The sequence below is a fragment of the Pleurodeles waltl genome, chromosome 6 (genome assembly GCF_031143425.1).
Source record: "Pleurodeles waltl isolate 20211129_DDA chromosome 6, aPleWal1.hap1.20221129, whole genome shotgun sequence".
Lineage (NCBI taxonomy): Eukaryota > Metazoa > Chordata > Amphibia > Caudata > Salamandridae > Pleurodeles > Pleurodeles waltl.
The window spans coordinates 1447966754-1447994123 of record NC_090445.1 but is presented as its reverse complement, the minus strand read 5'-3'; the positions used below and the strand labels follow the sequence as shown (position 1 = coordinate 1447994123).

General features: G+C 45.4%; 1 protein-coding gene across 1 annotated transcript in view; it reads right to left on the bottom strand.

Annotated features, from left to right (window-relative positions):
- The window catches only part of FRMPD2 (FERM and PDZ domain containing 2), a 393759-nt gene that overhangs the window by 78127 nt on the left and 288262 nt on the right, over positions 1–27370 (bottom strand). Inside the window, exons 32-33 of the mRNA XM_069240896.1 lie at positions 18593–18630; positions 13405–13463 (exon numbers count right to left, since the gene is read on the bottom strand). Coding sequence (XP_069096997.1) covers positions 13405–13463; positions 18593–18630 — 97 coding nt within the window. The remainder of the gene's footprint in view (positions 1–13404; positions 13464–18592; positions 18631–27370) is intronic.

Here is a 27370-nt window from a genome sequence, read left to right as displayed (position 1 = left end):
CCTAGTTGATGTGGAGGTTCATGACTCTCTGTGTTCCACAGCCCCAAGTCTGTTCTCCTCTGAGGCTAGTGTCTGTGCTTCACCATAATCCACTGTTCCATCCCAAGTTCAGCCTATGTCGGAGTGATCAATAGTGAGGGGGTGGGTCTCTTAGCCAGGAGGAAAAAACAAAGCACTGGGAAGATGGCCTTTCCAATCACAGAGGCTCCGACGGCTTTGCCATTGGAATGTTGTAACAGGTGCTGGCAAAGCCGAAAAAGGTGCTGGACTGTCTGCTCAATTTCGTTGGCTGGTCTGCCCTTGCATACGTTGTTCAAGACTGCGATGAAATACATAGTGGGTTTGCATTGACTACCATGCAAGTGTCCTTGGCATGTTTGGGAAAAAACTTTCATCATTTCAGGGACAACCTTAAAAGCTGACTCATTCGCCTATTGGCTACTGAATATCACCAAACACTGCATCCTTTCCACCTATGTCCCATCTGTGGAGTATATACTAATTGAGACATTGAAACAGGAAGTTAGAGGGCAAAATGTTTTGGGAAACCACGACAAGGATGCAGGTCTAACATTTATATAAATGTTAGTAATTATTCATATGTATTAAATAAAAACATATTAAATAAAAATAAGTATTTTACTGTAAGAGGTTTTTTTCAATATTATAATTTAATTAAACATATTGTAATTATTATGTAAAACACATTAAAGTGATTGTGCTTTAGCATTTTATTTGATCAATTCTAGGATTAAAAAATATGCACAATTATTATATATATATATATGTTTACTATTTGTTTTCAATTTTCTAAACGTTTTAAAAATGTCCTCATACTTTGGCATATGGAGAACTCCACTGTGGTGGCAGAGATCTTCACCTATGTGAGAAGATTTACGAGTAGTAACTTTACATTTGTAAATCCTGGTGTAGGAGTTCCCACCATGGGATGGGGTCATGGAAGTCTAAATCTAACTTTTCAGAAACTGTGAATAGCAAAAAGGTGTAAAAGTGTGTAGGAGGCTGGACTGGCTTGTAGTGAGTACCAAGGGGTACTTGCACCTTGCACCAGGCCCAGTTATCCCTTATTAGTGTATAGGGTGTCTAGCAGCTTAGGCTGATAGATAATGGTAGCTTAGCAGAGCAGCTTAGGCTGAACTAGGAGACGTGTGAAGCTACTACAGTACCACCTAGTGTCATATGCACAATATCATAAGAAAACACAATACACAGTTATACTAAAAATAAAGGTACTTTATTTTTATGACAATATGCCAAAGTATCTTAGAGTGTACCCTCAGTGAGAGGATAGGAAATATACACAAGATATATATACACAATAGCAAAAATATGCAGTATAGTCTTAGAAAACAGTGCAAACAATGTATAGTTACAATAGGATGCAATGGGGAAACATAGGGATAGGGGCAACACAAACCATATACTCCAAAAGTGGAATGCGAACCACGAATGGTCCCCAAACCTATGTGACCTTGTAGAGGGTCGCTGGGACTATTAGAAAATAGTGAGAGTTAGAAAAATAACTCTCCCCAAGACCCTGAAAAGTGAGTGCAAAGTGCACTAAAGTTCCCCTAAGGACAAAGAAGTCGTGTTAGAGGAATAATGCAGGAAAGACACAAACCAACAATGCAACAACTGTGGATTTCCAATCTAGGGTACCTGTGGAACAAGGGGACCAAGTCCAAAAGTCACAAGCAAGTCGGAGATGGGCAGATGCCCAGGAAATGCCAGCTGTGGGTGCAAAGAAGCTTCTACTGGACAGAAGAAGCTGCAGTTTCTGCAGGAACGAAAAGGGCTAGAGACTTCCCCTTTGGTGGACAGATCCCTCTCGCCGTGGAGAGTCGTGCAGAAGTGTTTTCCCGCCGAAAGAACGCCAACAAGCCTTGCTAGCTGCAAATCGTGCGGTTAGCGTTTTTGGACACTGCTGGGGCCCAGGAGGGACCAGGAGGTCGCAAATTGGACCAGGAGGTAGAGGGGACATCGAGCAAGACACGGAGCCCTCTCAGCAGCAGGTAGCACCCGGAGAAGTGCCAGAAACAGGCACTACGAGGATGCGTGAAACGGTGCTCACCCGAAGTTACACAAAGGAGTCCCACGTCGCCGGAGACCAACTTAGAAAGTCGTGCAATGCAGGTTAAAGTGCCGTGGACCCAGGCTTGGCTGTGCACAAAGGATTTCCGCCGGAAGTGCACAGGGGCCGGAGAAGTTGCAAAAGTCGCGGTTACCAACAATGCAGTCTGGCGTGGGGAGGCAAGGACTTACCTCCACCAAACTTGGACTGAAGAGTCACTGGACTGTGGGAGTCACTTGGACAGAGTTGCTGGATTCAAGGGACCTCGCTCGTCATGCTGAGAGGAGACCCAAGGGACCGGTAATGCAGCTTTTTGGTGCCTGCGGTTGCAGGGGGAAGATTCCGTTGACCCACGGGAGATTTCTTCGGAGCTTCTAGTGCAGAGAGGAGGCAGACTACCCCCACAGCATGTACCACCAGGAAAACAGTCGAGAAGGCGGCAGGATCAGCGTTACAGAGTTGCAGTAGTCGTCTTTGCTACTATGTTGCAGGTTTGCAGGCTTCCAGCGCGGTCAGCAGTCGATTCCTTGGCAGAAGGTGAAGAGAGAGATGCAGAGGAACTCTGATGAGCTCTTGCATTCGTTATCTAAAGTTTCCCCAGAGACAGAGACCCTAAATAGCCAGAAAAGAGGGTTTGGCTACCTAGGAGAGAGGATAGGCTACTAACACCTGATGGAGCCTATCAGAAGGAGTCTCTGACGTCACCTGGTGGCACTGGCCACTCAGAGCAGTCCAGTGTGCCAGCAGCACCTCTGTTTCCAAGATGGCAGAGGTCTGGAGCACACTGGAGGAGCTCTGGACACCTCCCAGGGGAGGTGCAGGTCAGGGGAGTGGTCCCTCCCCTTTCCTTTGTCCAGTTTCACGCCAGAGCAGGGCTAAGGGGTCCCCTGAACCGGTGTAGACTGGCTTATGCAGAATTGGGCACATCTGTGCCCAACAAAGCATTTCCAGAGGCTGGGGGAGGCTACTCCTCCCCTGCCTTCACACCATTTTCCAAAGGGAGAGGGTGTAACACCCTCTCTCAGAGGAAGTCCTTTGTTCTGCCATCCTGGGCCAGGCCTGGCTGGACCCCAGGAGGGCAGATGCCTGTCTGAGGGGTTGGCAGCAGCAGCAGCTGCAGTGAAACCCCAGGAAGGGCAGTTTGGCAGTACCAGGGTCTGTGCTACAGACCACTGGGATCATGGGATTGTGCCAACTATGCCAGGATGGTATAGAGGGGGCAATTCCATGATCATAGACATGTTACATGGCCATATTCGGAGTTACCATTGTGAAGCTACATATAGGTAGTGACCTATATGTAGTGCACGCGTGTAATGGTGTCCCCGCATTCACAAAGTTCAGGGAATTGGCTCTGAACAATGTGGGGGCACCTTGGCTAGTGCCCGGGTGCCCTCACACTAAGTAACTTTGCACCTAACCTTTACCAGGTAAAGGTTAGACATATAGGTGACTTATAAGTTACTTAAGTGCAGTGTAAAATGGCTGTGAAATAACGTGGATGTTATTTCACTCAGGCTGCAGTGGCAGGCCTGTGTAAGAATTGTCAGAGCTCCCTATGGGTGGCAAAAGAAATGCTGCAGCCCATATGGATCTCCTTGAACCCCAATACCCTGGGTACCTCAGTACCATATACTAGGGAATTATAAGGGTGTTCCAGTAAGCCAATGTAAATTGGTAAAATGGTCACTAGCCTGTTAGTGACAATTTGGAAAGAAATGAGAGAGCATAACCACTGAGGTTCTGATTAGCAGAGCCTCAGTGAGACAGTTAGTCACTACACAGGTAACACATTCAGGCACACTTATGAGCACTGGGGCCCTGGTGAACAGGGTCCCAGTGACACATACAACTAAAACAACATATATACAGTGAAAAATGGGGGTAACATGCCAGGCAAGATGGTACTTTCCTACACAACCCCCCCCCCCCAAACGAAGGACAATAAGACTAGCCATGACCTGATGAGTCTTCATTGTCTAAGTGGAAATATCTGGAGAGTCCATCTGCATTGGAGTGGCTACTCCCAGGTCTATGTTCCACTGTATAGTCCATTCCCTGTAGGGATATGGACCACCTCAACAATTTAGGATTTTCACCTTTCATTTGTTTTAGCCAAAGTAGAGGTTTGTGGTCTGTCTGAACAATGAAGTGAGTGCCAAACAGGTATGACCTCAACTTCTTCAGTGCCCAGACCACAGCAAAGGCCTCCCTCTCAATGGCAGACCAACGCTTTTCTCTAGGGGTCAACCTCCTACTAATAAAAGCAACAGGTTGATCCTGGCCCTCAGAATTAAGTTGTGATAGGACTGCCCCTACTCCTAATTCAGATGCATCAGTTTGGACATAGATTTTTTTAGAGTAACAAGGGCTTTTCAGGACAGGTGCAGAGCACATGGCCTGCTTCAGCTCCTCAAAAGCTTTCTGACAGTTTGCTGTCCATAATACCTTTTTAGGCATCTTTTTGGAAGTGAGGTCATTAAGAGGGGCTGCAATGGAGCCATAGTTCTTAATGAACCTCCTGTAATACCCAGTGAGGCCTAGGAAGGCTCTCACCTGAGTCTGTGTAGTAGGGGGAACCCAATCAATAATTGTTTGGATTTTCCCATGTAGTGGTGCAATCTGTTCCCCACCAACAAGGTGTCCCACATAAACCACCTTACCCTGCCCTATCTGGCACTTTGAAGCCTTGATAGTGAGGCCTGCCTTTTGCAGGGCCTCCAAAACTTTCCATAGGTGGACCAGGTGATCATCCCAGCTGGAGCTAAAGACAGCTATATCGTCCAAATATGCTGCACTGAAAGCTTCCAGCCCTTGCAGGACTGTGTTCACCAACCTCTGAAAAGTGGCAGGTGCATTTTTTAAACCAAAAGGCATTACAGTAAACTGGTAATGTCCTCCAATGGTTGAAAATGCAGTCTTAGGGTTAGCATCTTCTGACAATTTGATCTGCCAATACCCTGCAGTCAAATCAAAAGTGCTTAGATACTTGGCAGATGCCAGTGTATCTATGAGCTCATCTGCCCTGGGTATAGGGTGAGCATCAGTTTTGGTTACCAAGTTGAGACCTCTATAGTCTACACAAAACCGCATTTCCTTCTTTCCATCTTTGGAATGGGGTTTTGGTACAAGTACCACAGGAGAAGCCCATGGACTGTCAGAGTGCTCAACCACTCCTAGTTCTAACATTTTCTGGACCTCTTGCTTTATGCAGTCCCTGACATGGTCAGGCTGCCTATAGATCTTACTTTTGACAGGCAAGCTGTCTCCAGTATCTATAGTGTGCTCACACCAAGAAGTGGTACCTGGCACAGTAGAGAAGAGTTCAGAGAATTGATCTAGGAGGTTTATACAATTGTCTTTCTGCTCAGCAGTAAGACAATCTGCCAAAACTACACCTTCCACCAGAACATCTTGTTCTGTGGAAGAGAAGAGATCAGGTAGAGGATCACTGTCTTCTTCCTGTCCCTCATCTGTTGCCATGAGCAGGGTGAGATCAGCCCTGTCATAGTAGGGTTTCAGGCGGTTTACATGGAGTACCCTAAGGGGACTCCTTGCAGTGCCTAAGTCAACTAAATAGGTGACTTCTCCCTTTTTCTCAACAATTGTGTGGGGTCCACTCCATTTATCTTGGAGTGCTCTTGGGGCCACAGGCTCCATGACCCACACTTTCTGCCCTGGTTGGTACTGAACCAAAACAGCCTTCTGATCATGCCATTGCTTCTGGAGCTCTTGGCTGGCCTGAAGGTTTTTACTGGCCTTTTTCATGTACTCAGCCATTCTTGATCTGAGGCCAAGTACATAATCCACAATATCCTGCTTAGGAGCTTTTAAAGGTTGTTCCCAACCCTCCTTTACAAGTGTGAGTGGACCCCTAACAGGGTGTCCAAAAAGAAGTTCGAAGGGGCTGAAGCCCACTCCTTTCTGGGGTACCTCCCTGTAGGCAAAAAGGAGGCATGGTAGAAGGATATCCCATCTCCTGCGGAGTTTTTCAGGGAGACCCATAATCATGCCTTTGAGAGTTTTATTAAATCTCTCCACCAGTCCATTTGTTTGTGGATGATAGGGTGTTGTGAACTTGTACGTTACACCACACTCCTTCCACATGGCCTTTAAGTATGCAGACATGAAATTGCTTCCCCTGTCTGATACCACTTCCTTTGGGAAGCCCACCCTGGAAAACATTCCCAGGAGGGCCTTTGCCACTGCAGGTGCTGTAGTGGTCCTTAAAGGAATAGCTTCAGGATATCTTGTGGCATGGTCCACTACCACCAAGATAAATCTATTGCCTGAGCAGTAGGAGGGTCAAGGGGGCCAACTATGTCAACCCCTACCCTTTCAAAGGGAACCCCAACCACAGGCAGTGGGATAAGGAGTGCCTTTGGGGTGCCACCTGTCTTGCCACTGGCTTGACAGGTTTCACAGGACTTACAAAATTCCTTTGTGTCCTCAGACATTCTAGGCCAATGAAACAGGGCAACAAGCCTGTCCCAAGTTTTCATTTGTCCTAGATGCCCAGCTAGGGGAATGTCATGTGCCAGGGTTAGGAGGAACTTTCTGTACTCCTGAGGAATCACTAATCTCCTGGCAGCTCCAGGTTTAGGATCCCTATGCCCAGTGTAGAAGAGGTTGTCCTCCCAGTAAACTCTGTGAGAGTCACTGACATCCCCATTAGCCTGTTTGACAGCTTGCTGTCTGAGACCCTCTAATGTGGGACAGGTTTGCTGTGCCACACTCAGCTCCTCTCTGGCAGGCCCCCCTTCACCCAAAAGCTCAGCAGTGTCTGCTTCCAGCTCCTCTGGTGTAGGTTCTGCACAGGGAGGGAATTCTTCTTCCTCAGAAGTTGAATCCACTGTAGAGGGAGGGATAGTAGGAAGTGGTTTGCTTCTACTAGCCCTAGCTTTAGGGAGCACTTGGTCCATTGTTCCAGGATCCAAGCTTCCCTGTCCTTTTTGCTTTTTGGCCTGAGCCCTTGTCAAAGCAAAAATATGCCCTGGGATGCCCAGCATTGCTGCATGGGCCTCCAACTCCACATCTGACCAAGCTGATGTCTCCAAATAATTTCCTAGTAGACAGTCTACAGGTAAATCTGTGGCTACCACAACTTTCTTTGGACCAGTAACCCCCCCCCCCCCAGTTGAGATTAACAACAGCCATGGGGTGGCTAAGTGTGTTGTTGTGAGCATCGGTTACTTGGTACTGGTGACCAAGTAGGTGTTGTTCAGGGTGGACCAGTTTCTCTATGACCATAGTCACACTGGCTCCAGTGTCCCTGTAAGCCTGAACCTCAACACCATTTATTAGGGGTAGCTGCTTGTACTTATCCATATTAAGGGGACAAGCAACTAAGGTGGCTAAATCAATAGCCCCCTCAGAGACTAACACAGCCTCTGTGGCCTCCCTAACAAGGCCAACCCCAACTAAGTTACCAATAGTGAGCCCAGCTACTCCCTTGGATTGGCTATTAGTAGGTTTGCTCCCACCACCACTGCTATTAGTAGGGACACTAGGGGTAGCAGTAGGGGTTGTAGTGGTAGGAGCATTGGTGCTTTTCTTTGGGCAACTGGGATCTGTTGTCCAATGGCCTTTTATTTTACATAAATAGCACCATGGTTTCTTTTCCTTGTTCTGATTAAAAGAGGATTTGGGCCCACCACCCCCACCAGAGTGTTTTTGTTGGCCTGATGAAGACTCATTTTTAGATTTGTCCCCACCCTTGTCAGAAGACTTACCATCCTTCTTTTTGTTGGCATCTTTGTCACCCCCTGTATGAACTTTTCTGTTCACCCTTGTCCTGACCCATTTGTCTGCCTTCTTTCCCAATTCTTGGGGAGAGGTCAGATCAGAGTCCACCAAGTACTGGTGCAACAAATCAGACACACAATTATTAAGAATATGCTCTCTCAGGATTAAGTTATACAGGCTGTCATAATCAGTAACTTTACTGCCATGTAACCACCCCTCCAAGGCCTTCACTGAATGGTCAATGAAATCAACCCAGTCTTGTGAAGACTCCTTTTTGGTCTCTCTGAACTTTATCCTGTATTGTTCAGTGGTTAAGCCATAACCATCCAGGAGTGCATTCTTAAGAACTTGGAAATTATTAGCATCATTTTCTTTCACAGTAAGGAGCCTATCCCTACCTTTTCCACTAAATGATAGCCATAGGATAGCAGCCCACTGCCTTTGAGGGACATCCTGTACAACACAGGCCCTCTCAAGTGCAGCAAACCACTTGTTAATGTCATCCCCCTCCTTATAAGGGGGAACTATCTTGTGCAGATTCCTGGAATCATGCTCTTTTGCAGGATGACTATGGGGAATGCTGCTGCTGCCACCATGGGTTTCTAAACCCAACTTCTGTCTTTCCTTCTCTAGTTCAAAAGACTGTCTATCCAAATCCAGCTGTTGCTTTTTAAGCTTCAGTCTGGTTTGTTCCACCCTCAACTTATTGAGTTCCCTCTCTAACATTCTGTCATCAGGGTTGGTGGGAGGGACATTCCTAGATACAGAGGTATGATGGGAATGAACAGAAGGAGACCTGTCCCTTACAGAAGCCACCCTAACAGCTTGGCTGACAGTGTAATGTGAGAGCACATCATCTGGATGATGTGACTCCACCTCAGTACCAACTATGCTAGACTGTCTAGTAATGGGCAGGCTAAGAAGTTTCTTTCCTGAACCTTTTCCTGGGGGAGTCCCTGGATCAGATTGAGAACCATTAGCTACTTTTTCAACAGATGGGGCACTTTTAGCCTTATCTTGTTCTCTAAGTATATTAAGTAACAGTTCCAAGGAAGGATTCTTCCCTACACTCAAACCTCTCTCTACACAGAGACTCCTTGCTCCTTTCCAGCTAAGGTGGTCATATGCAAGTTTGGACAGATCAACATTTTGGCCTGTGCCAGACATTTTTAGAGAGAGTTAAAGTGATAGAAAAAGAGAAAAAAGTTTTCAGAACTTTTTAGAAAGACAGAAAAAAAACTTTTTAAACTTTTAAGAACTTTTTGAAAGTTTAGAAGTACTTTTCAGCACTTAGAAAAGAGTGAAAAGAGGAAATGCAAAACATTTTGGCTATGTGTATATACACTGACCTTGTTTTGTATATTTTTCTCTTATGAAAAGTACAATGACAAGAGTGGTAAGTAGTCTCAAAGCACTTATCCCACCGCTGCACAACCAATGTAGGAGGCTGGACTGGCTTGTAGTGAGTACCAAGGGGTACTTGCACCTTGCACCAGGCCCGGTTATCCCTTATTAGTGTATAGGGTGTCTAGCAGCTTAGGCTGATAGATAATGGTAGCTTAGCAGAGCAGCTTAGGCTGAACTAGGAGACGTGTGAAGCTACTACAGTACCACCTAGTGTCATATGCACAATATCATAAGAAAACACAATACACAGTTATACTAAAAATAAAGGTACTTTATTTTTATGACAATATGCCAAAGTATCTTAGAGTGTACCCTCAGTGAGAGGATAGGAAATATACACAAGATATATATACACAATAGCAAAAATATGCAGTATAGTCTTAGAAAACAGTGCAAACAATGTATAGTTACAATAGGATGCAATGGGGAAACATAGGGATAGGGGCAACACAAACCATATACTCCAAAAGTGGAATGCGAACCACGAATGGACCCCAAACCTATGTGACCTTGTAGAGGGTCGCTGGGACTATTAGAAAATAGTGAGAGTTAGAAAAATAACCCTCCCCAAGACCCTGAAAAGTGAGTGCAAAGTGCACTAAAGTTCCCCTAAGGACAAAGAAGTCGTGTTAGAGGAATAATGCAGGAAAGACACAAACCAACAATGCAACAACTGTGGATTTCCAATCTAGGGTACCTGTGGAACAAGGGGACCAAGTCCAAAAGTCACAAGCAAGTCGGAGATGGGCAGATGCCCAGGAAATGCCAGCTGTGGGTGCAAAGAAGCTTCTACTGGACAGAAGAAGCTGCGGTTTCTGCAGGAACAAAAAGGGCTAGAGACTTCCCCTTTGGTGGACGGATCCCTCTCGCCGTGGAGAGTCGTGCAGAAGTGTTTTCCCGCCGAAAGAACGCCAACAAGCCTTGCTAGCTGCAAATCGTGCAGTTAGCGTTTTTGGACGCTGCTGGGGCCCAGGAGGGACCAGGAGGTCGCAAATTGGACCAGGAGGTAGAGGGGACGTCGAGCAAGACAAGGAGCCCTCTCAGCAGCAGGTAGCATCCGGAGAAGTGCCAGAAACAGGCACTACGAGGATGCGTGAAATGGTGCTCACCCGAAGTTACACAAAGGAGTCCCACGTCGCCGGAGACCAACTTAGAAAGTCGTGCAATGCAGGTTAGAGTGCCGTGGACCCAGGCTTGGCTGTGCACAAAGGATTTCTGCCGGAAGTGCACAGGGGCCGGAGAAGTTGCAAAAGTCGCGGTTACCAACAATGCAGTCTGGCGTGGGGAGGCAAGGACTTACCTCCACCAAACTTGGACTGAAGAGTCACTGGACTGTGGGAGTCACTTGGACAGAGTTGCTTGATTCAAGGGACCTCGCTCGTCGTGCTGAGAGGAGACCCAAGGGACCGGTAATGCAGCTTTTTGGTGCCTGCGGTTGCAGGGGAAAGATTCCGTCGACCCACGGGATATTTCTTCGGAGCTTCTAGTGCAGAGAGGAGGCAGACTACCCCCACAGCATGCACCACCAGGAAAACAGTCGAGAAGGCGGCAGGATCAGCGTTACAGAGTTGCAGTAGTCGTCTTTGCTACTATGTTGCAGGTTTGCAGGCTTCCAGCGCGGTCAGCAGTCGATTCCTTGGCAGAAGGTGAAGAGAGAGATGCAGAGGAACTCTGATGAGCTCTTGCATTCGTTATCTAAAGTTTCCCCAGAGACAGAGACCCTAAATAGCCAGAAAAGAGGGTTTGGCTACCTAGGAGAGAGGATAGGCTACTAACACCTGAAGGAGCCTATCAGAAGGAGTCTCTGACGTCACCTGGTGGCACTGGCCACTCAGAGCAGTCCAGTGTGCCAGCAGCACCTCTGTTTCCAAGATGGCAGAGGTCTGGAGCACACTGGAGGAGCTCTGGACACCTCCCAGGGGAGATGCAGGTCAGGGGAGTGGTCACTCCCCTTTCCTTTGTCCAGTTTCGCGCCAGAGCAGGGCTAAGGGGTCCCCTGAACCGGTGTAGACTGGCTTATGCAGAATTGGGCACATCTGTGCCCAACAAAGCATTTCCAGAGGCTGGGGGAGGCTACTCCTCCCCTGCCTTCACACCATTTTCCAAAGGGAGAGGGTGTAACACCCTCTCTCAGAGGAAGTCCTTTGTTCTGCCATCCTGGGCCAGGCCTGGCTGGACCCCAGGAGGGCAGATGCCTGTCTGAGGGGTTGGCAGCAGCAGCAGCTGCAGTGAAACCCCAGGAAGGGCAGTTTGGCAGTACCAGGGTCTGTGCTACAGACCACTGGGATCATGGGATTGTGCCAACTATGCCAGGATGGTATAGAGGGGGCAATTCCATGATCATAGACATGTTACATGGCCATATTCGGAGTTACCATTGTGAAGCTACATATAGGTAGTGACCTATATGTAGTGCACGCGTGTAATGGTGTCCCCGCACTCACAAAGTTCAGGGAATTGGCTCTGAACAATGTGGGGGCACCTTGGCTAGTGCCCGGGTGCCCTCACACTAAGTAACTTTGCACCTAACCTTTACCAGGTAAAGGTTAGACATATAGGTGACTTATAAGTTACTTAAGTGCAGTGTAAAATGGCTGTGAAATAACGTGGACGTTATTTCACTCAGGCTGCAGTGGCAGGCCTGTGTAAGAATTGTCAGAGCTCCCTATGGGTGGCAAAAGAAATGCTGCAGCCCATATGGATCTCCTGGAACCCCAATACCCTGGGTACCTCAGTACCATATACTAGGGAATTATAAGGGTGTTCCAGTAAGCCAATGTAAATTGGTAAAATGGTCACTAGCCTGTTAGTGACAATTTGGAAAGAAATGAGAGAGCATAACCACTGAGGTTCTGATTAGCAGAGCCTCAGTGAGACAGTTAGTCACTACACAGGTAACACATTCAGGCACACTTATGAGCACTGGGGCCCTGGTGAACAGGGTCCCAGTGACACATACAACTAAAACAACATATATACAGTGAAAAATGGGGGTAACATGCCAGGCAAGATGGTACTTTCCTACAAAGTGCAATTAGTAAATATACATGTAAGTATACAATTGTATATTTACCTTTGTGAATAGGTCAAAACAACATCAAGAATATTTGCTCCTTTCTTCTTTTCACCGCAGACACCAGCGAAATCCAAATGAACTTGTAAGGCACATTAAAAGGTATTCAATGGTGCATCACATGTTCCAATGTCACACCTTACCTCCAGCAGTGCTGCTGTAGGGCAATAGTAACCAGACCCATCCTACTTCAGTTCTGTCAAGGACCTGCCATACCTCCCCATAACCGTGAGAGCCAAAAAGGACACCACAATTGGCGTCTGCCATGCCTTGGTCTTACCAAGCACATCACCAGCTGTGACAATCTTCGCTGGCTATGACTGAGGATAATAGCAAATCATTAGAACTTCTGCAACATTGACAATGAAACCTCGTCTGTCTTTTGAGTATGCCTTCTAGTTGACAGACATGGCCTTTACCTTGCGAGGAGATGCTTCGTGCAGGGGTGTAACACAGGGCCCTGCAGCTCCTGAGATTCAGAAAGGACTCCCACCCTACCGGTGGCCCACATTAAGGTTCAGGTCTATGAATATAATTGCGACACACTATGAATATAATGTGACACAGGGGCATTTCAGAGTCTGTTCAACACGCGGTGCAAGTGGGGCATATTTTGCATTACGCCACTTACTTTGTGGGTACAGGTCATTTGTCAGAAACTCCACCACGCTGGTGTATGATGGTGACATTTTACCACCTAAAATGATCACTGAAAAGTGTCCAGGAATGTATCACTGTTAATTATTTTCCTGGAAGTCTGCCACTCTTCCTAAAACAGTCCTTGAGTTAACTTTGCTGAACATAGGGGCAGATGTGCCACTGGTGATAGTGTAGCTGAACGTCACGTTTGTGAGAGATACTACCGCATCCCAGCGAACCTCTACGTTTGTCGTCTAGGCTGCTGGAGGCCTTGAGGCTCAGGTGGAAGATTTCCCACTTATTGAAGGATTATAGGTTACAACCCTCCTCTACAGACCCTATGGTATTGTGTACTATTTTATGTAGCATCTGTAAAGCATTTGTGTTTAATATACTTGGAAAGCAAATAAATATAAATTAGAATAATACATATACATATATGATTTACCTCAGGCTTCGTGGAAGGCATGTTCGGCCCCGCAGTCGGCTCTTCGGACGTCGTTCCTTCTGAAAGACAATGGTACAGTCCTGAGTTCTGGCATAACTAGGCAGGTGTTAGCTCCCGAGTCCTGGCAGCTCTCTGCTGACGTCAGCAGCCCGATGTGTGCTCACTGACCTGGCAGAGAAATGTATTTGAAAAATATTCTTGTGAAACCGCATCGAATGTATTCTCTTGGATACGAAGTGCTGGGATGGGCAGGCAGCCTCTTGGCGTTTCTGCGCTGCTGACAGAGCAGTGGACTGGACGCAGCCCTCTGCCCCCTCCGTCGCCCACACACACGCTATATACCCCCCAGATGGTAGTCTCCCGGCAACTCGGGGTCAGAAGCATCAGTCAGAGGAGCACAGATAACTCACAGTAATGTTCAATGATACGCCAGTGGGGGCCTTCTCTACTAATTATTAATCCCGTCACTTAACAGTTTGTATCAGCTACACCCGAGAGCCGCTGGCCTGGCCCGAGGGATCGCAGACTGTCCTGCTTTGGGCTGCGCTGTGTTGTGTTGGTTTCCTCTATAGCGCTTTATCTCGTACTAAGACGGCCTTAAGCCCCGAGAGGGAACAGAAGAGGTACATAGGTGGGAATAGGAGAACCTGGAAGGAGGTCTTGTCAATGCTCTACCTATCTCGCTTCAGGGCTCCGTTACAAGTGGCCTAGTAAAGAGCACGGTAATAACACATCTGGTGTTACCGACACCGGGCGATACTAGGTCTCTACTCAGCCATTATGAGTTTTGACGTCAGTATTGCGGCCCTACTAGTGTTGCGGCCAGTTTCTGCACCCTCGGACGGGCTGTCAGCAACAAACCAGGTCTGAAAGGCCATTATCTGCCCAAAGGGCAGCTACTGGCTGAAAGCCACAAGGGGTCCCGTGGGAGAGGGGAGTAGCAGTATCCGAGTTGTAATTAAAATCGTATAATATTCAAGACAGGACTTGCAGATCCAGCAGTACGTGCTGTTGCATTACACGAGTCTAAATAGCTCCTACTGTGCATGGACAGTGCATCACCCCTTAGGAATGCGCTGCTTGACTCAAGGTAGCAAATTTGCCAGAGAGGCATCGTTCTGTGTTACACTACTGCATCTGAAGGACCAGGAGAGAAAACACCAGGCCCATATAATTAGTACCTGGGAGAAATGGAGCTCCTTGTCAGGACCTGAAAGGCCTTTTATTCCACATAGCATTTCTCTGGTGGGCTGGACCCTTGAAGTCAGTTTAAAAGTTAAAAGATTAAAGGCCCAGGCCCGCTGCTGGTGCCTGTCACTTTCCACAGCTCTCCGAGGTAAATTGTAGCAGACACGGGAGGCTTCAAGAGAGAGAGAAACAGAAGGACTGAGGAAGAAGGTACAGAGAATACAATAGGAGAGAAGAAGAGAGACAGAGAGGGGATGGATGGATGGATGGATGGAAGGAAAGAAAGAGTTTGCGCGAGGAGAAGAATGGCGTGGTGCTTGTTTAAGCATTTTCACCAAGGCTGGTTTTGGTTCCCCAGTGCGGCTCTGATCCTTGTCCTCCCAACAGCCTTTAACTTCCAAACTAACTCGGCTGTTCGACCATAGTGTCCTATGACATATGGAAGTGTTTTATGCCACACACAGACCCTTGGAGTCTGCTCACTATAGATGGCTGGCAATGAATAACTCAAAGAATTTTAACATGCACTACCCCACGGGTTCTCCTGGTGGACGTCTTAAGGCATTACCTTTCAAGAACAAGAGGTTGAGTTTTTACAAAGTGTGGCTAAGCGAATTTTGTAGCAAATCTGCAGAGTGATTCTAAGGTGCTCCTTGGATCCCGCGCCCGTCCATTGGGGCTGAGGGCCACCCCCCAACCTTTGCCCCTCAAGAAGAGTGTCTGTCAGGCTGAGTAAAGGTCAGCATGATAGACACTCCTCATTTTCAAATCAGGCAGCCAGGAGCTAGACATGCACAATTTGCGCAGGCTCCTGGCTGCCTGAGTTGAACTTTGCTAGGCTGAAGAGGTCACAGCTCCTATGATTGTGACCCCCTCAGCACAGCAAAGGTGCCTCGAGGCACTCCCCCTCGGTGACGAGGGGAGGCATCACCCATTGACTCCGACCTGGAAGTTTCAGGTTTAAACCCTGAATCTCCCAGGGCGACTGTCAATTAGTGACACCTTGTCACAGAGTAGGGTGGGGTCAGAAGTCTCACTGACCCCATAACACTCTGTGACGAAGTTGGGACTGCTGCCTTCCCTCATCAGGTCAGCCAATGAGAGAAGGCAGTAGTCCCAACCCTCCTGGGACCTCAGAGGCAGAGCTGAAGGAAGGTGTGTGTGTGTGTTTTTAAAATGAATGTTTGGTGCATGCATGCATGTATGTCTGCAATATTTGACAATAAGTGCTGTGAATGGATGTGTCTGTGTGTGCGCGCAAGAGTGTGTGTGAATGAATGAATGAGTGAGTGAGTGAGTGAGTGAGTGAGTGTGAGTGTGCATGTAAATCCCGCCCCTCTCCCTCCTAAATTTACTGGCCTCCACTGCTCCCGGGACCTAGCTAGCACTACTTTCCTCAATTATAGCTTGACTGGGGCATAGCCAGCAATCTGTTGTCCAGTATTGGACAAGAATATCGTTGTCAGAATACAGTCTAACAAAAATTGTGTCCTAAATCTCATCTATAAAAATGCCATTGCATTGGAGTTAGCAGTGCTTAATTTGTGAAAGAATGAATGCTGTTGCTCAAAGCTCTACTCAGAAGCACCCCAGCCTTTGGTATTACATGTCACTGCACCACATTCCAAGGCTAGATAGTCTTGAATTCGTTTCAGGCCTCTTTAATCCACCACTCCCCATTTATCTCACACTTGCAGGTTCATGCCTTCTCTATTCCTGATGGGTTTTACATCTTTCTCTTTACTGTTTGTGTGTTTATCCCTCTCTTACTCTTGGTAAATTTATGATGAGGAAAAATAAGTGGAGGTCCCCAAAAATGAGTGCTTGTGGCTGCCACCGGCAACCACCAGCTCAAATTAAGCCCTGTAAGACTATCTTAAAACACATTTTGCCCTACACTGGTACCCAGTAGACTGCTTTTCTGGCTGAGGTGAAATCCTCCTCCTCAGTCAGTACATCAATGAGACGAACTATAGCTAATTTGAGAGGCTGGCAGACCTGAATAGAGGCATCTGTTGTAGACTTGCATAGAGGTGGCTGTAGTACACCCACATAGAGGCAGCTGTGGCAGAACTGCATAGAGATCCATGTGGCAGACCTCCATAGGGGCTGCTTTGGCAGACCTACATAGAGGTGGCTGTGGCAGACATTCATAGAGGAAGCTGTGGCAGATGTGCTTAGAGGTGGCTGTGGCAGATGTGCTTAGAGGTGGCTGTGGCAGATGTGCTTAGAGGTGGCTGTGGTACACCTGTATAGAGGTGGCTGTGGCAGACCTGCATAGAGGTGGCTGCCACGGTCATTTATTGAGTTAGGAGAGCCTCAGCCTCTCAGGTTTACAGTGCAGGAGAGAGCAGAGGCAGAATGGACTCAGTTTATTTAGCTAATACTAACAGCTACAGGTTCCCATTCCTACTTGTCTGCTGAAGGCATATAGGTGTCAGATATAAAACCGTGGTTCTTCACTTTGTGTGCAGAAGATACCTTTTGGCTGAAGGTTTCAATGTGTAAAAGATTGGAGATTTCGTCTCTCCGTAATAATGAACATAACTTCCATTATGGAGTTCTTCAATTGGAAAGTTAGAATCCAAGCATCTGTCCACATCTCTGAGTGCTCTCTGTAGGTCTGGAACTAGGGCGTTTCTCCTGAAAATCTGGTAAACTTGAGTGCCATCAACGTACGACTGCACCACCACTTGGGATATGTTAAATATCTAGAGCATGGGTGCCGGGCACATACTGAGCAGTGCTAACAGCAAAGAGGAACCCTGTAGTACAGCGAAGGAGGTAATGACTCCCTGAGATAGGCTGGAGCTCAGAATAATCTTTTGGATTCTGCAAGAGAAGAAAGATTCAAACCAAATAATGCTGGCTTTATCTGCATGAGCCATTGTTACCAGTATCTCTAGTAAGTACAGATTGACCCATTGTCACCTGCTGAAGACAGATAAAGTATTACAAGCAAGCAGTTGTCCCCCTAGATGGTAAAGCAAAGTCTCAAAACCAACAAGTGCACTTTCTGTGTCAAGCTTGAGATGAAAGGCCAATTGAAAGAGAAAGAGTCAATTGTTGTCATCCAAGTGACGCTGCAGTTGGAAGATAAACATTGTCTCCATGATCGCGGTCAGTCTGGTACAGCAGTGAAAGTTGTAAAGTTGGAAGGGAGCCTCTAGTGCTATCTGGGAAACAATGGCGGTACTATTATATGTCCATGTGCAGAGATACTTACGATAGCCCGTAAGAATAGGTGCAACACACAAGCTTGTCAGCCAAATAGGCAACCTAGACTTCCTGAGTGGGTTGTTGGTCTCTTCCCTCTACTCACGCAGTTCCATCTTTTAAAAACACTTGTCATTCCCTTCTGAGCAATAATAGCTCAGGGGTTCCTCTTAATTCTCACACCAGTTTTTACATTCAGTAGTGACCAAGTTGCCGATCTTTTCTTCTGAATAATTAGTTCTGTGCTTTTTGATATAACGATCGATTGGCACCTGAGCAATGGCGTGCATCACTTTTCTAAGCAAGTGCTTAAAATCGTCTAAGCTTAATAAGTAACCCGGAGACATCGACCTCACCGTATGAACTCATCCTTGTCGTTTCCTGTCTCCAAAGTCTTAATGACGGGTAATTCTCTCATGGTATCACAGTAAACAGACACGGCTGTCTCTTTGTCCATCAACAACTCAGTGAAGTGTCTGTTCACAAATCCTATTTGCCCTGCCCTCCATCTGCTCTCCGCAGGGGAATGCTAGCATCTCAAAGTCCAAGAATCATCTTGTAAGTTCATACCTCCCCCCACCATCTCTCTCAGTGAACATTGATGCTGTGACTTACTGGTTTTGAAATCAAATGATCTGTGCCGCACTTCTTGTGCGTGCTCTATAATGTGTGTTTCCATCTATGTTCAGTGCTTTGGTACTTAGACCTGAGTGTGCTCCACCCTAAATGAAGGCTCACATATTAGAATACCAGCAATGACTATTAGCTCATGTATAATTCTTACCTCGGTCTGATCCTCCAGGCATCACTGGGAGACCACCTCTGCAACATAAACAACATGTGCAATTGCAGATGTTATTTAGAGCAACTGTACTAATAAACCAGCATTCACGCATTTACTACTACAGTGCAAATGTCAAATTCGAGTTTCTTACAGTACATCACATTGTGATCCACAATTTACATGAAAAAACATTCTTTCCTAACTCACACATCAACCCACTACAATATTATTAAAGAATCATATTTAGACAAACTGCCAGAAAGCACTATAAAATAAATAATGTAGATAGACACCTACTATCTCCCTACCGCCAATGCACCATCACAACGTGAAACAACTACCACAATATACCACTCAATTGTTGTAAAAGTAAATCACTCTACATAATAGTGCAAGACCCCACCACAATTTAGAAACACTCCCATGTAACATAAACATTACTGCAGTATCATACAACAAAATATCCACTAAGGAATATAAACACAAAGAAAAAACTACAGTCAGAGACGACAAGGATGAATATATGCACAGCCATACTCTCTGTCACTAGGTAACATAAAGTACCATATGAATTACCATACAAACACAGCGACTATCTTGCAATTGTAATTTTAAATTGTATTTATAAAGCTCTTGCTACCCTTGACGAGGACCACATCAGTCCCTACCCCAAGGACAGAAGTAAACAAAGAGTAAGTGAGTAATTTGTGTTTCGTTCTTAAAGTAGAATTAGTTTTGTTAAGGTTGTTTTGAATGTGCTCTTGATCTCGAATATGTTTACCCTAGTGTTTTTATAGGAGTAGATTAGTTGAAGTTGATTCTTAAAGGGAAGATGAGAGATGTTTTGGGAAAGGTGGATATGTGTACCTGTTAGCGGGATGACCAGGATGGAAAGAGCTCAGTTTTGAAAGTATGTTTGGTAGTCCATCGTAGACAGTAAGGTCTGGCATGAGTCACAGCAGAGGGAAGGATGATGAGTCTTCTTTAAATTGTATGATGATGAATATATATATATATATATATATATATATATACTTTTTTTTTTAATGAAAAATCAAAAGGTTAAAAGGATGTTCTTGTTAGGTAAAAACGTCAATAAAAATATACTATAGTAAATTAATAAACCCACTGAAATACTTAAATTCACCAGTTATAATTATCTCAAGTAACTATAACTTGTGCCCTAAAGTAACTATAACTGTTGCCCCGCCATGCAGTCTTGTCATGAATAATGTAATTTCAGATGTTGCATTGACCTTACCAATAATGTCATAGCACATGCCATAAGTGATGTCATATCTGTGGTACATTTTACAGTGCATGGCAAGGGCACCATGAGAGGAGTGGGATTGGGCAAGAGCCTGGCCTGTGGACAAACCCTGCACCCAACCCTCCATGGGTGCCCTACCCCTCGCAATGCACAGCCTTTTTGGCAAAAAAATATTAACATGTCTTTGAATATTTTATTTAAATGTTCAGGGCACAAAGCACAACCATAGACCCAAACACAAGAGTTCCCTGCACTCCAGCTGAAGAACATACAGGTCCAGCTCAGAGTGCTTATAGAGTATCTGGCAAGGTCTCCTGGGTTCATGGATTTTATGACCCAGGCGACTTACTGATTTTATTTTTATTTTGCTGGGGGCTACTGCACTTCCCTACAGCCCTCCACAACATTAAAGGAATTGCTTGGTTTGTCCCTGCCTTTTTAGGGGACCACCAGCAAGAAAATATATACTTCAAAAAAGTGCTACAGCGTTATGGGGCGCTCCTTGACAGATCAGTGAATTATAAATGAGCAGCTCCTGCCGCTAATCTATTATTCATTTTTTATTTAATATTTTTCATTTGAGAGCTCCGGTGCCCACCTGATACGGCCATCCTATTTTTTAATGCTGGGGGCCACTGGAGAACCCCATGGCCCTCGCAGCCCCTGCAAGGAACAAGACTGATTTCCATACTGAGTGGAACAGTAGGCAGACACTCACTGGGGTGAGACCTTTAGCAATTGCCCGTGCCTGAGCCTTCTTCAAGCGTTCCACCCATCAGCTATTTGTTCTTTTAGTGGGAAGTCTCCAACGGAGCGCTGCTCAGCAGTTCATCCTAGATCAAACTCCAAGGACAAATCTACAGGGCAGCTTGAAGGCGTCCTGTAAATCTTCAGTGACCCTTGAACATGCCCCTTGAAAAAGGAATGTTGTCATAATCATTACAAACTGGCAATATTACTATTTTGTTTTTTAAAAACACATCTGCCTTCAAATTGTGAATCTGCAGACCTTATGAAGATTGCTAGCCTTGTCGAGAATCAACTTCCTGGCTTTGCCACTCATTGCTTAGTTCAAAGGTGAAGGGTCTAATTAATGATGAGGTAAAACAGTTGTCTGGGAGCAGGAGAATGGAGCAACAGTACGTCTGGATAAGCAATTTGGAGAAGCACTGGTCAGCAATGAGAGTAAGACAGCTGCAAGACACCAGCCAAAATACCTGAAACCTTGATTTCAGTCACAGGACCCTAGCAGAAATGATTAGCCCTTCAAGAAAAAGATTGACGCACTGTATCTTGAAGCTCAACCCCAGTGCACACACAAATCCAGAAAAAATCCTCAGACCAGAAAGCAGCCTGAGAAGGCAGGACTTACATTTCTGAGATGCACATACATGATTTACTCCTGTTGAGAAATAATTCTGCTGGTTACTGTCAGAACTTGAACATTTGGAATACCCTGTGTTTCTGATCAATACCGGCCAGCTTATACGCACATTGATTTGGAGAATGGTACTATAAAATTAATTGTTTAGTTCAAGTTGTTTTACAAAACATCATTGAGGGAGAACTCCTTGTTCTCCCTACTTGAGAGGTTCAAGTTCACTCTCTATTTTCGGCTGGTGCACTAGAGGCTGGTATTAAAATGGTTTTATAGGAATTCTTTTAATTTCCAGTCAAGTGCTGCCACGATAAAAGCCACTCCGTTGGTCAATTTTGCCTCTCTATCTCAAAGATACTTGCACATGACTATAGTGTCGATCTCTCAGTTAATTTTCCCTAAATGCCTCCGGTATATTAAACTATCTTCTTCAAGTGTATTCTACAAATTAATAAATCATGCTGCAGTTAGAGATGAATTATCACGGAAAGGGGGATGTCAGAAACCAATGAGCCATAAATGCATTCTTGGGATTGTTGGATTCATGGAGTCTCAGGTCCAGATTTACAAGAGCCCTGTGCTGCCGATGCGTCACTTTTTTTGATGCATTGGCAGCGCAGGCTGCTGACCCATATCTACAATGCCACCCAAAGCCACTTTGCGTGGCTTTACATGGCCTTATACATATGGCGTAAGGCAACGCAGCCCAAGTCGCTGCGTTGCCTTACTTTGGGTCGAGGAGGCTTTTCCATGGATTTTGACGCATTCCCAGATTTACAAGGTTTTTTAAACCTGGGAATGCATCAAAACCCTACGCCACCCCAGGGGTGGCTTAAAAGTGACGCAACAGTGAGAAATAACTTAATTTCTCCCTGATTTTTCCTCTTTCTATGTGTGCTGCATTTTGCAACACACATAAAAAGAGAAAAACTCCTCTTGGGTGCCCATTCCCGCACAAAAACAATCATCCCAGGAACTCAGGGTTCCTGCGTTGGTGCACAGCAGCAATTTGCCTGCCAGCGCAGGGGAATAGGACAGGAATGCTCGTAACATGTAGATACGGCGCATTCCTGCCCTTTAGTTTTGATGAAGGGCAGCCCAGCAAGAAGGCTTGCAGCACTGCCCTGCGCCATAACATTGTACATCCGGCCCTCAGTTGGCTGTGGCAGTGTCTATGTTGGTTGGATATATGACTGAGGGCAGGAGTAGGTACAGTGGACGGATGGATGGCCGTAGGTCACTGATCAGCACAGCCGACTTGCATAATGTCAACATCAAGTACAGCAGACTCTTCCTTTAGGTGAGTGTTGAGTACAGTAAACTTATAACTGAGTTGAGTTTTGAGTGCAACTCATAGTTGAAGTGGGTACTGAGTACACTAGTATAGTCACAATCGAAACAAATGCTGAGTAAACCATACCCAAGGTTGAGGTGAGTAATGAGAAGAGGACACTCATAGTCTAGGTGGGTACTGAATTCAGCATCCTGTTTTTGAGGTGAGTATTGACTACAGTATGGTCATGTCTGAAGTCAGTAGTGATTACATCATACTCCTGATTCAGGTGAGTACTGAAAGCATCATCATCATGGTGGTGATGATTATGGAATACAGCTTACTCCTGACTGGTGTGATTATTGAGTTTTTAGTTCAGCCTACTGAAGGCGGAGGCAAATTCTGAGTACAGTATTCTTGTGGTTGATGTGAAGTACTCCTACTTGATGTGAGTACTGAACACAGCATACTCATGGTTGATATAAGCACTAAGTACATCACACTGACCATGGATGAGATGAGTATTAACTACAGTATAATCATGGTTGAGTTTGTTGAACAGTTGAGGTAAATACTGAGTACAGAATACTCATTGTTGATGTGAGTACTGCGCACAGAATACTCATTATGGAGGTGAGTACTGAATACAAATCATCATGGAAGAGGCTGGTTCCAGGCTGAAAGCATGTTCGGGCTTGCTAAAGTCTGAGAAGCACCATCTGCGCTTCCCTTGAGTGAGAGCTCAGACAGTCAATAAGAGAGGAGTCTGATTTGCAGCCCCGGCTTCTATTCAGCTGAAGATTTACTCACGTTTCCTGGAATAATTAACACAAGTAAATCATTACAGAAGCAGTGGGCAGAGGCTTTAATGACCACAGGACAGCGGGGGCCGTCAAAGCGTTACAGCTAGAGAGGGGCCAGAGGGGTTTCAAGGGCATAAAACCCCTGTGCTAGTGCTAAGCCCTTCTTATCTGTTGTCTCTGTGGGTATTTGGGAGGGGGTGTTGTAGTTAACAACTTAAGGTCAAAATGTCAATCTGCAAGAATATAGCATGCACTATACTGATTACCACTATATAACCGAGGTTAGAAGATGTGGTGTTAAGAACAGGAAATCCATACTTCTCTCTACATATGACCTTGACGTTATCGTGTAATCAATATTGCGGATGCAATATTTATGCAAGTTAATAATATTTCGACTGTGATGTTGTGACATACATTTGTGTGTGTGTGCCTGTCGGCCGGTTCATGTATGTAGATGTAGGTGAAAAGGGTGTAAAATACCTCTGCCATCCTCACTTTCCAGCAAGACACCATCAGCACCCCTTTATTACAGCACAGTGGAACTGACTTAGGCCCATATATATACTTTTTTAGCGCCGCATTTGCGTCATTATTTGACGCAAACTTACAAAATACAATGGCCCGTATTTATACTTTTTTTAGCACCGCATTTGCGCCGCTTTTTGACGCAAAAACGGCGCAAACCTACAAAATACAATGGTATTTTGCAAGTTTGCGCTGTTTTTGCGTCAAAAAACGACGCAAATGCGGCGCAAAAAAAGTATAAATACGGGCCAATGAGTTTGTAAGTTTGCGCCCCTTTTTCATCAAAAAATGACGCAAATGCGGCGCAAAAAATAGTATAAATATGGGCCTTAGTGTGTCTTACCTTCCCTGGGCTCTAGAAAAAAATGTTCTTCCACAAAATCCTCTTGTAAAGTATGCTAATTCATTATTCAGACGCTTGGGGCTCATGTTGCATGCTTCACTGTCATTCACCCACATAATGAGCAAGGGAGCCTTTTTTCGACATTAACATGTTTAAAAAGTGATTCCACTGCTTACTACTAAAAGGGAGGAGTTTAGAAAGGAGTACAGAGGGACTGGGCGAGGGCTAAAGACGGTCTTAGGGAGGGTCTTGCACCCATGCTCAAAATAGTAAGCCCAGTGTTATTCACAAACAGCAGTTACAACAACCAAAAGACTAAAAATAGTAGTAAATGTACTCCAGTTCAGGCCAGGAGTACGTCCAGTACCACACATAGCCAAAAACTGGCACTTCAACACCCTTTATAGAAAACAATAGAAGCAGGAATGTAAAAAAGAACCCAAAGGGAATAATATTACATTCAATTAATTTAGTTGATCTTTTTAAAAAATATATATTTAATTTTAACACATTTTCTATAAAGAAAAATAAGGATAATTTTATTATAAAATATTTAGATAACTTTCTTAATGTAAAAAATAAGTAACTTTATTTTTCTTAAAAAAATAAATTAATTTAATTTAACATAACTTTTATTATTAATTAATATATAACAAATAAATATGAACATTTTATTTTAGATGCGATGTTTAATACACATTACAAAATTAATATTTGAATTAAAGATTACATTTAAAATAAATATTACACTTAAACTAAATATATAAAATTCATTTAAATTAAGATTATTTATAAAAATACATTGAGTATTTTTCAAAGTTTAATACAAATGTTTACTTTTCCCTTTATTTTACCACAGAAATATGCTGCTTCGGTGCAGGAAATCTTCATCTATAAGTGCATCGCTACTAGCAACAACTTTAAACTCATAAATTGGAATCTGCCCCCTGCATTATGGGTGGAGACTTGTAAATCTACACAGCATAGAAACTTTACCCTCAGAAATTGTAAACAGTAGTAAAATTACTATAAAGTGTAAGAGTAAATTAATATGTGTAGATTTACTTGTGTGTTAATGTACCTTTTTGACTAGGATCCACAGAGCCTAGTTCATATTAATGGGCATTACGCCAAAGCTTATTAGGGTAAAGCTCTGGCTCATGCACAGAACTAAGCCCTACTTACACCTCATTCAGGAATTGACTGTTGAACCACTGCAGATACATAAAACAGTCCATAATCAATTGGGTCTAACATTGGTGTATTTGATGCAAGGTTTTATACCTTTGTAATACTCTTAAGACTATGCAGAACAAGATCAAAAGTTCACACTCTTTAGGAAAGGCTTTGGTCATTTCACTGTATACTACGAGAGACTGCTCCTCTAACAAGATGGTCATCCGATATACAGGACTGTCCCTATGCCTGCGAAGGTGCTGCACCACACCATTTCGACCTTCTTTTCAGAATTTCTACCACCAAGTCGAACTTGTCCATAAAGTCAATGACAAGAATGTTTTCCATGGGCCTCAAGAGAATTCTAATGTGAAACACCAGAAGTATCACTGAGTTCAGAATACGTTTAATAGCAGCTCAACTAGGGAACACTATTTACTACTCTAAAGTTGCTATGAGGCAAGTAAGTATTAACAAAACACTACAGCCCTCATTACTAGTAACCCAGAGGGGTGTAATAGCTCTACGGACCATCCTGAGTAGCCAGGTGTAGGAAAGTAGCCTCTTTCTAACATGGTTACCCCCACGTTTTGGCCTGTTCGTCCGTGTGTTTGACTGTGCTCACTGGTATAATTTCTAACCAGGACCCAAGTGATTATGCTCCCTCCTTTAAACTTGGTTGCTGGTACCTTTTCTACCCTACATTTGGCATACTGGTACCCCCATGTAAGTCTCTAGTATATGGTACATAGGTAACCAGGGCATTGGGGCTCCAGGAGATCCCTATGGGCTGCAGCAGTTATTCTGCAAAGGGTTCTGCAGGTCTGCCATTGCAGCCTGCGTGCAATGGGTGCATGCACCTGTTTTCACTACAGGTCACTACACCAGGTCACTATGAGTCAACCCTATGGTAAGCCCACTCAGCCTAGAGGGCAGGGTGAAGGTACCTGTGTGTGAGGGCACCCCTGCAATAGCAGAGGTGCCCCCACAAACTCCAAATCCATTTTCCTGGACTTTGTGAGTGAGGAGATGATGTTTTACGCGTGTACTGGACATGGGTCACTACCTATTCCAGCAACATAAGGGTAACTCCGAGCCTGGGCATGTTTGGTATCAAACATTCGGAATCATACCCCAATACTGTTGGAAGTATTGGAAGTATGATTCCATGCACTCTGGGGGCTCCTTAGAGGACCCCTAACATTGCTATCGCCAGTCTTACAGGGTTTTCCCAGCAGCACAGCTGCTGCCACCCCTCAGAAAGATTTCTCCCTCCTGCTGCGTGATCTGATCAAGCCCAGGAAGGCAGAACAAAGGATTTCCTCTCCCATTCGAAATAGGTGTGACTGGCTTGGGAGGGGTAGCCTCCCCAAGCCACTGGTTTGCTTTGAAGGGCACATTTGGTGCCCTCCGTGCATAAACCAGTCCTCACCGGTTCAGGGACCCCCAGTCCCTGCTCTGGCGTGAAAATGTCCATCACCACCTCAGGGCCATGCATCCTCAGAAGACAGCAATTCATCAGCTTGCACAAGAAGAAGAAGGAACCTCCCTTGCAGTGAAGGAGTCACTCCCCTGCACCCCCAGGCACCTACAGCCAACGACGACCGGCTGCATAAATCGCCCCTCATCTTGAGCTGCGTGGATCCTGCATCACAGGTAGTGATCCGGAGTATTCCTCTTGGTCCTCTCTGCCAGCTGTCCAACTTAGGTGGAGATAAGCATTTGCCCTTGCACGCAGGACAGTACCCCTGTGCACCGTGTCTCTTGCAGCTGCCAAGGCTTGTTGACATCTCCTCCAAGGGATCTTCATCCAGCCCCCAGCACTCCATCCTGCAAACCACAGCCTCCTTTGTGGTTCTCTGGCGGCGTGGGATCCTCTTTTGTAGTGCTGCGTGGGCCTCTTCTGTGACTCCTGTGTCCCCATCCTGTGGGACTCCTGGGAGTGCTGCCTCTGCTCCTGTGGACTCTCATTGATGCTGAGGGTCTACTGTGACTCCCCCTCCTGGC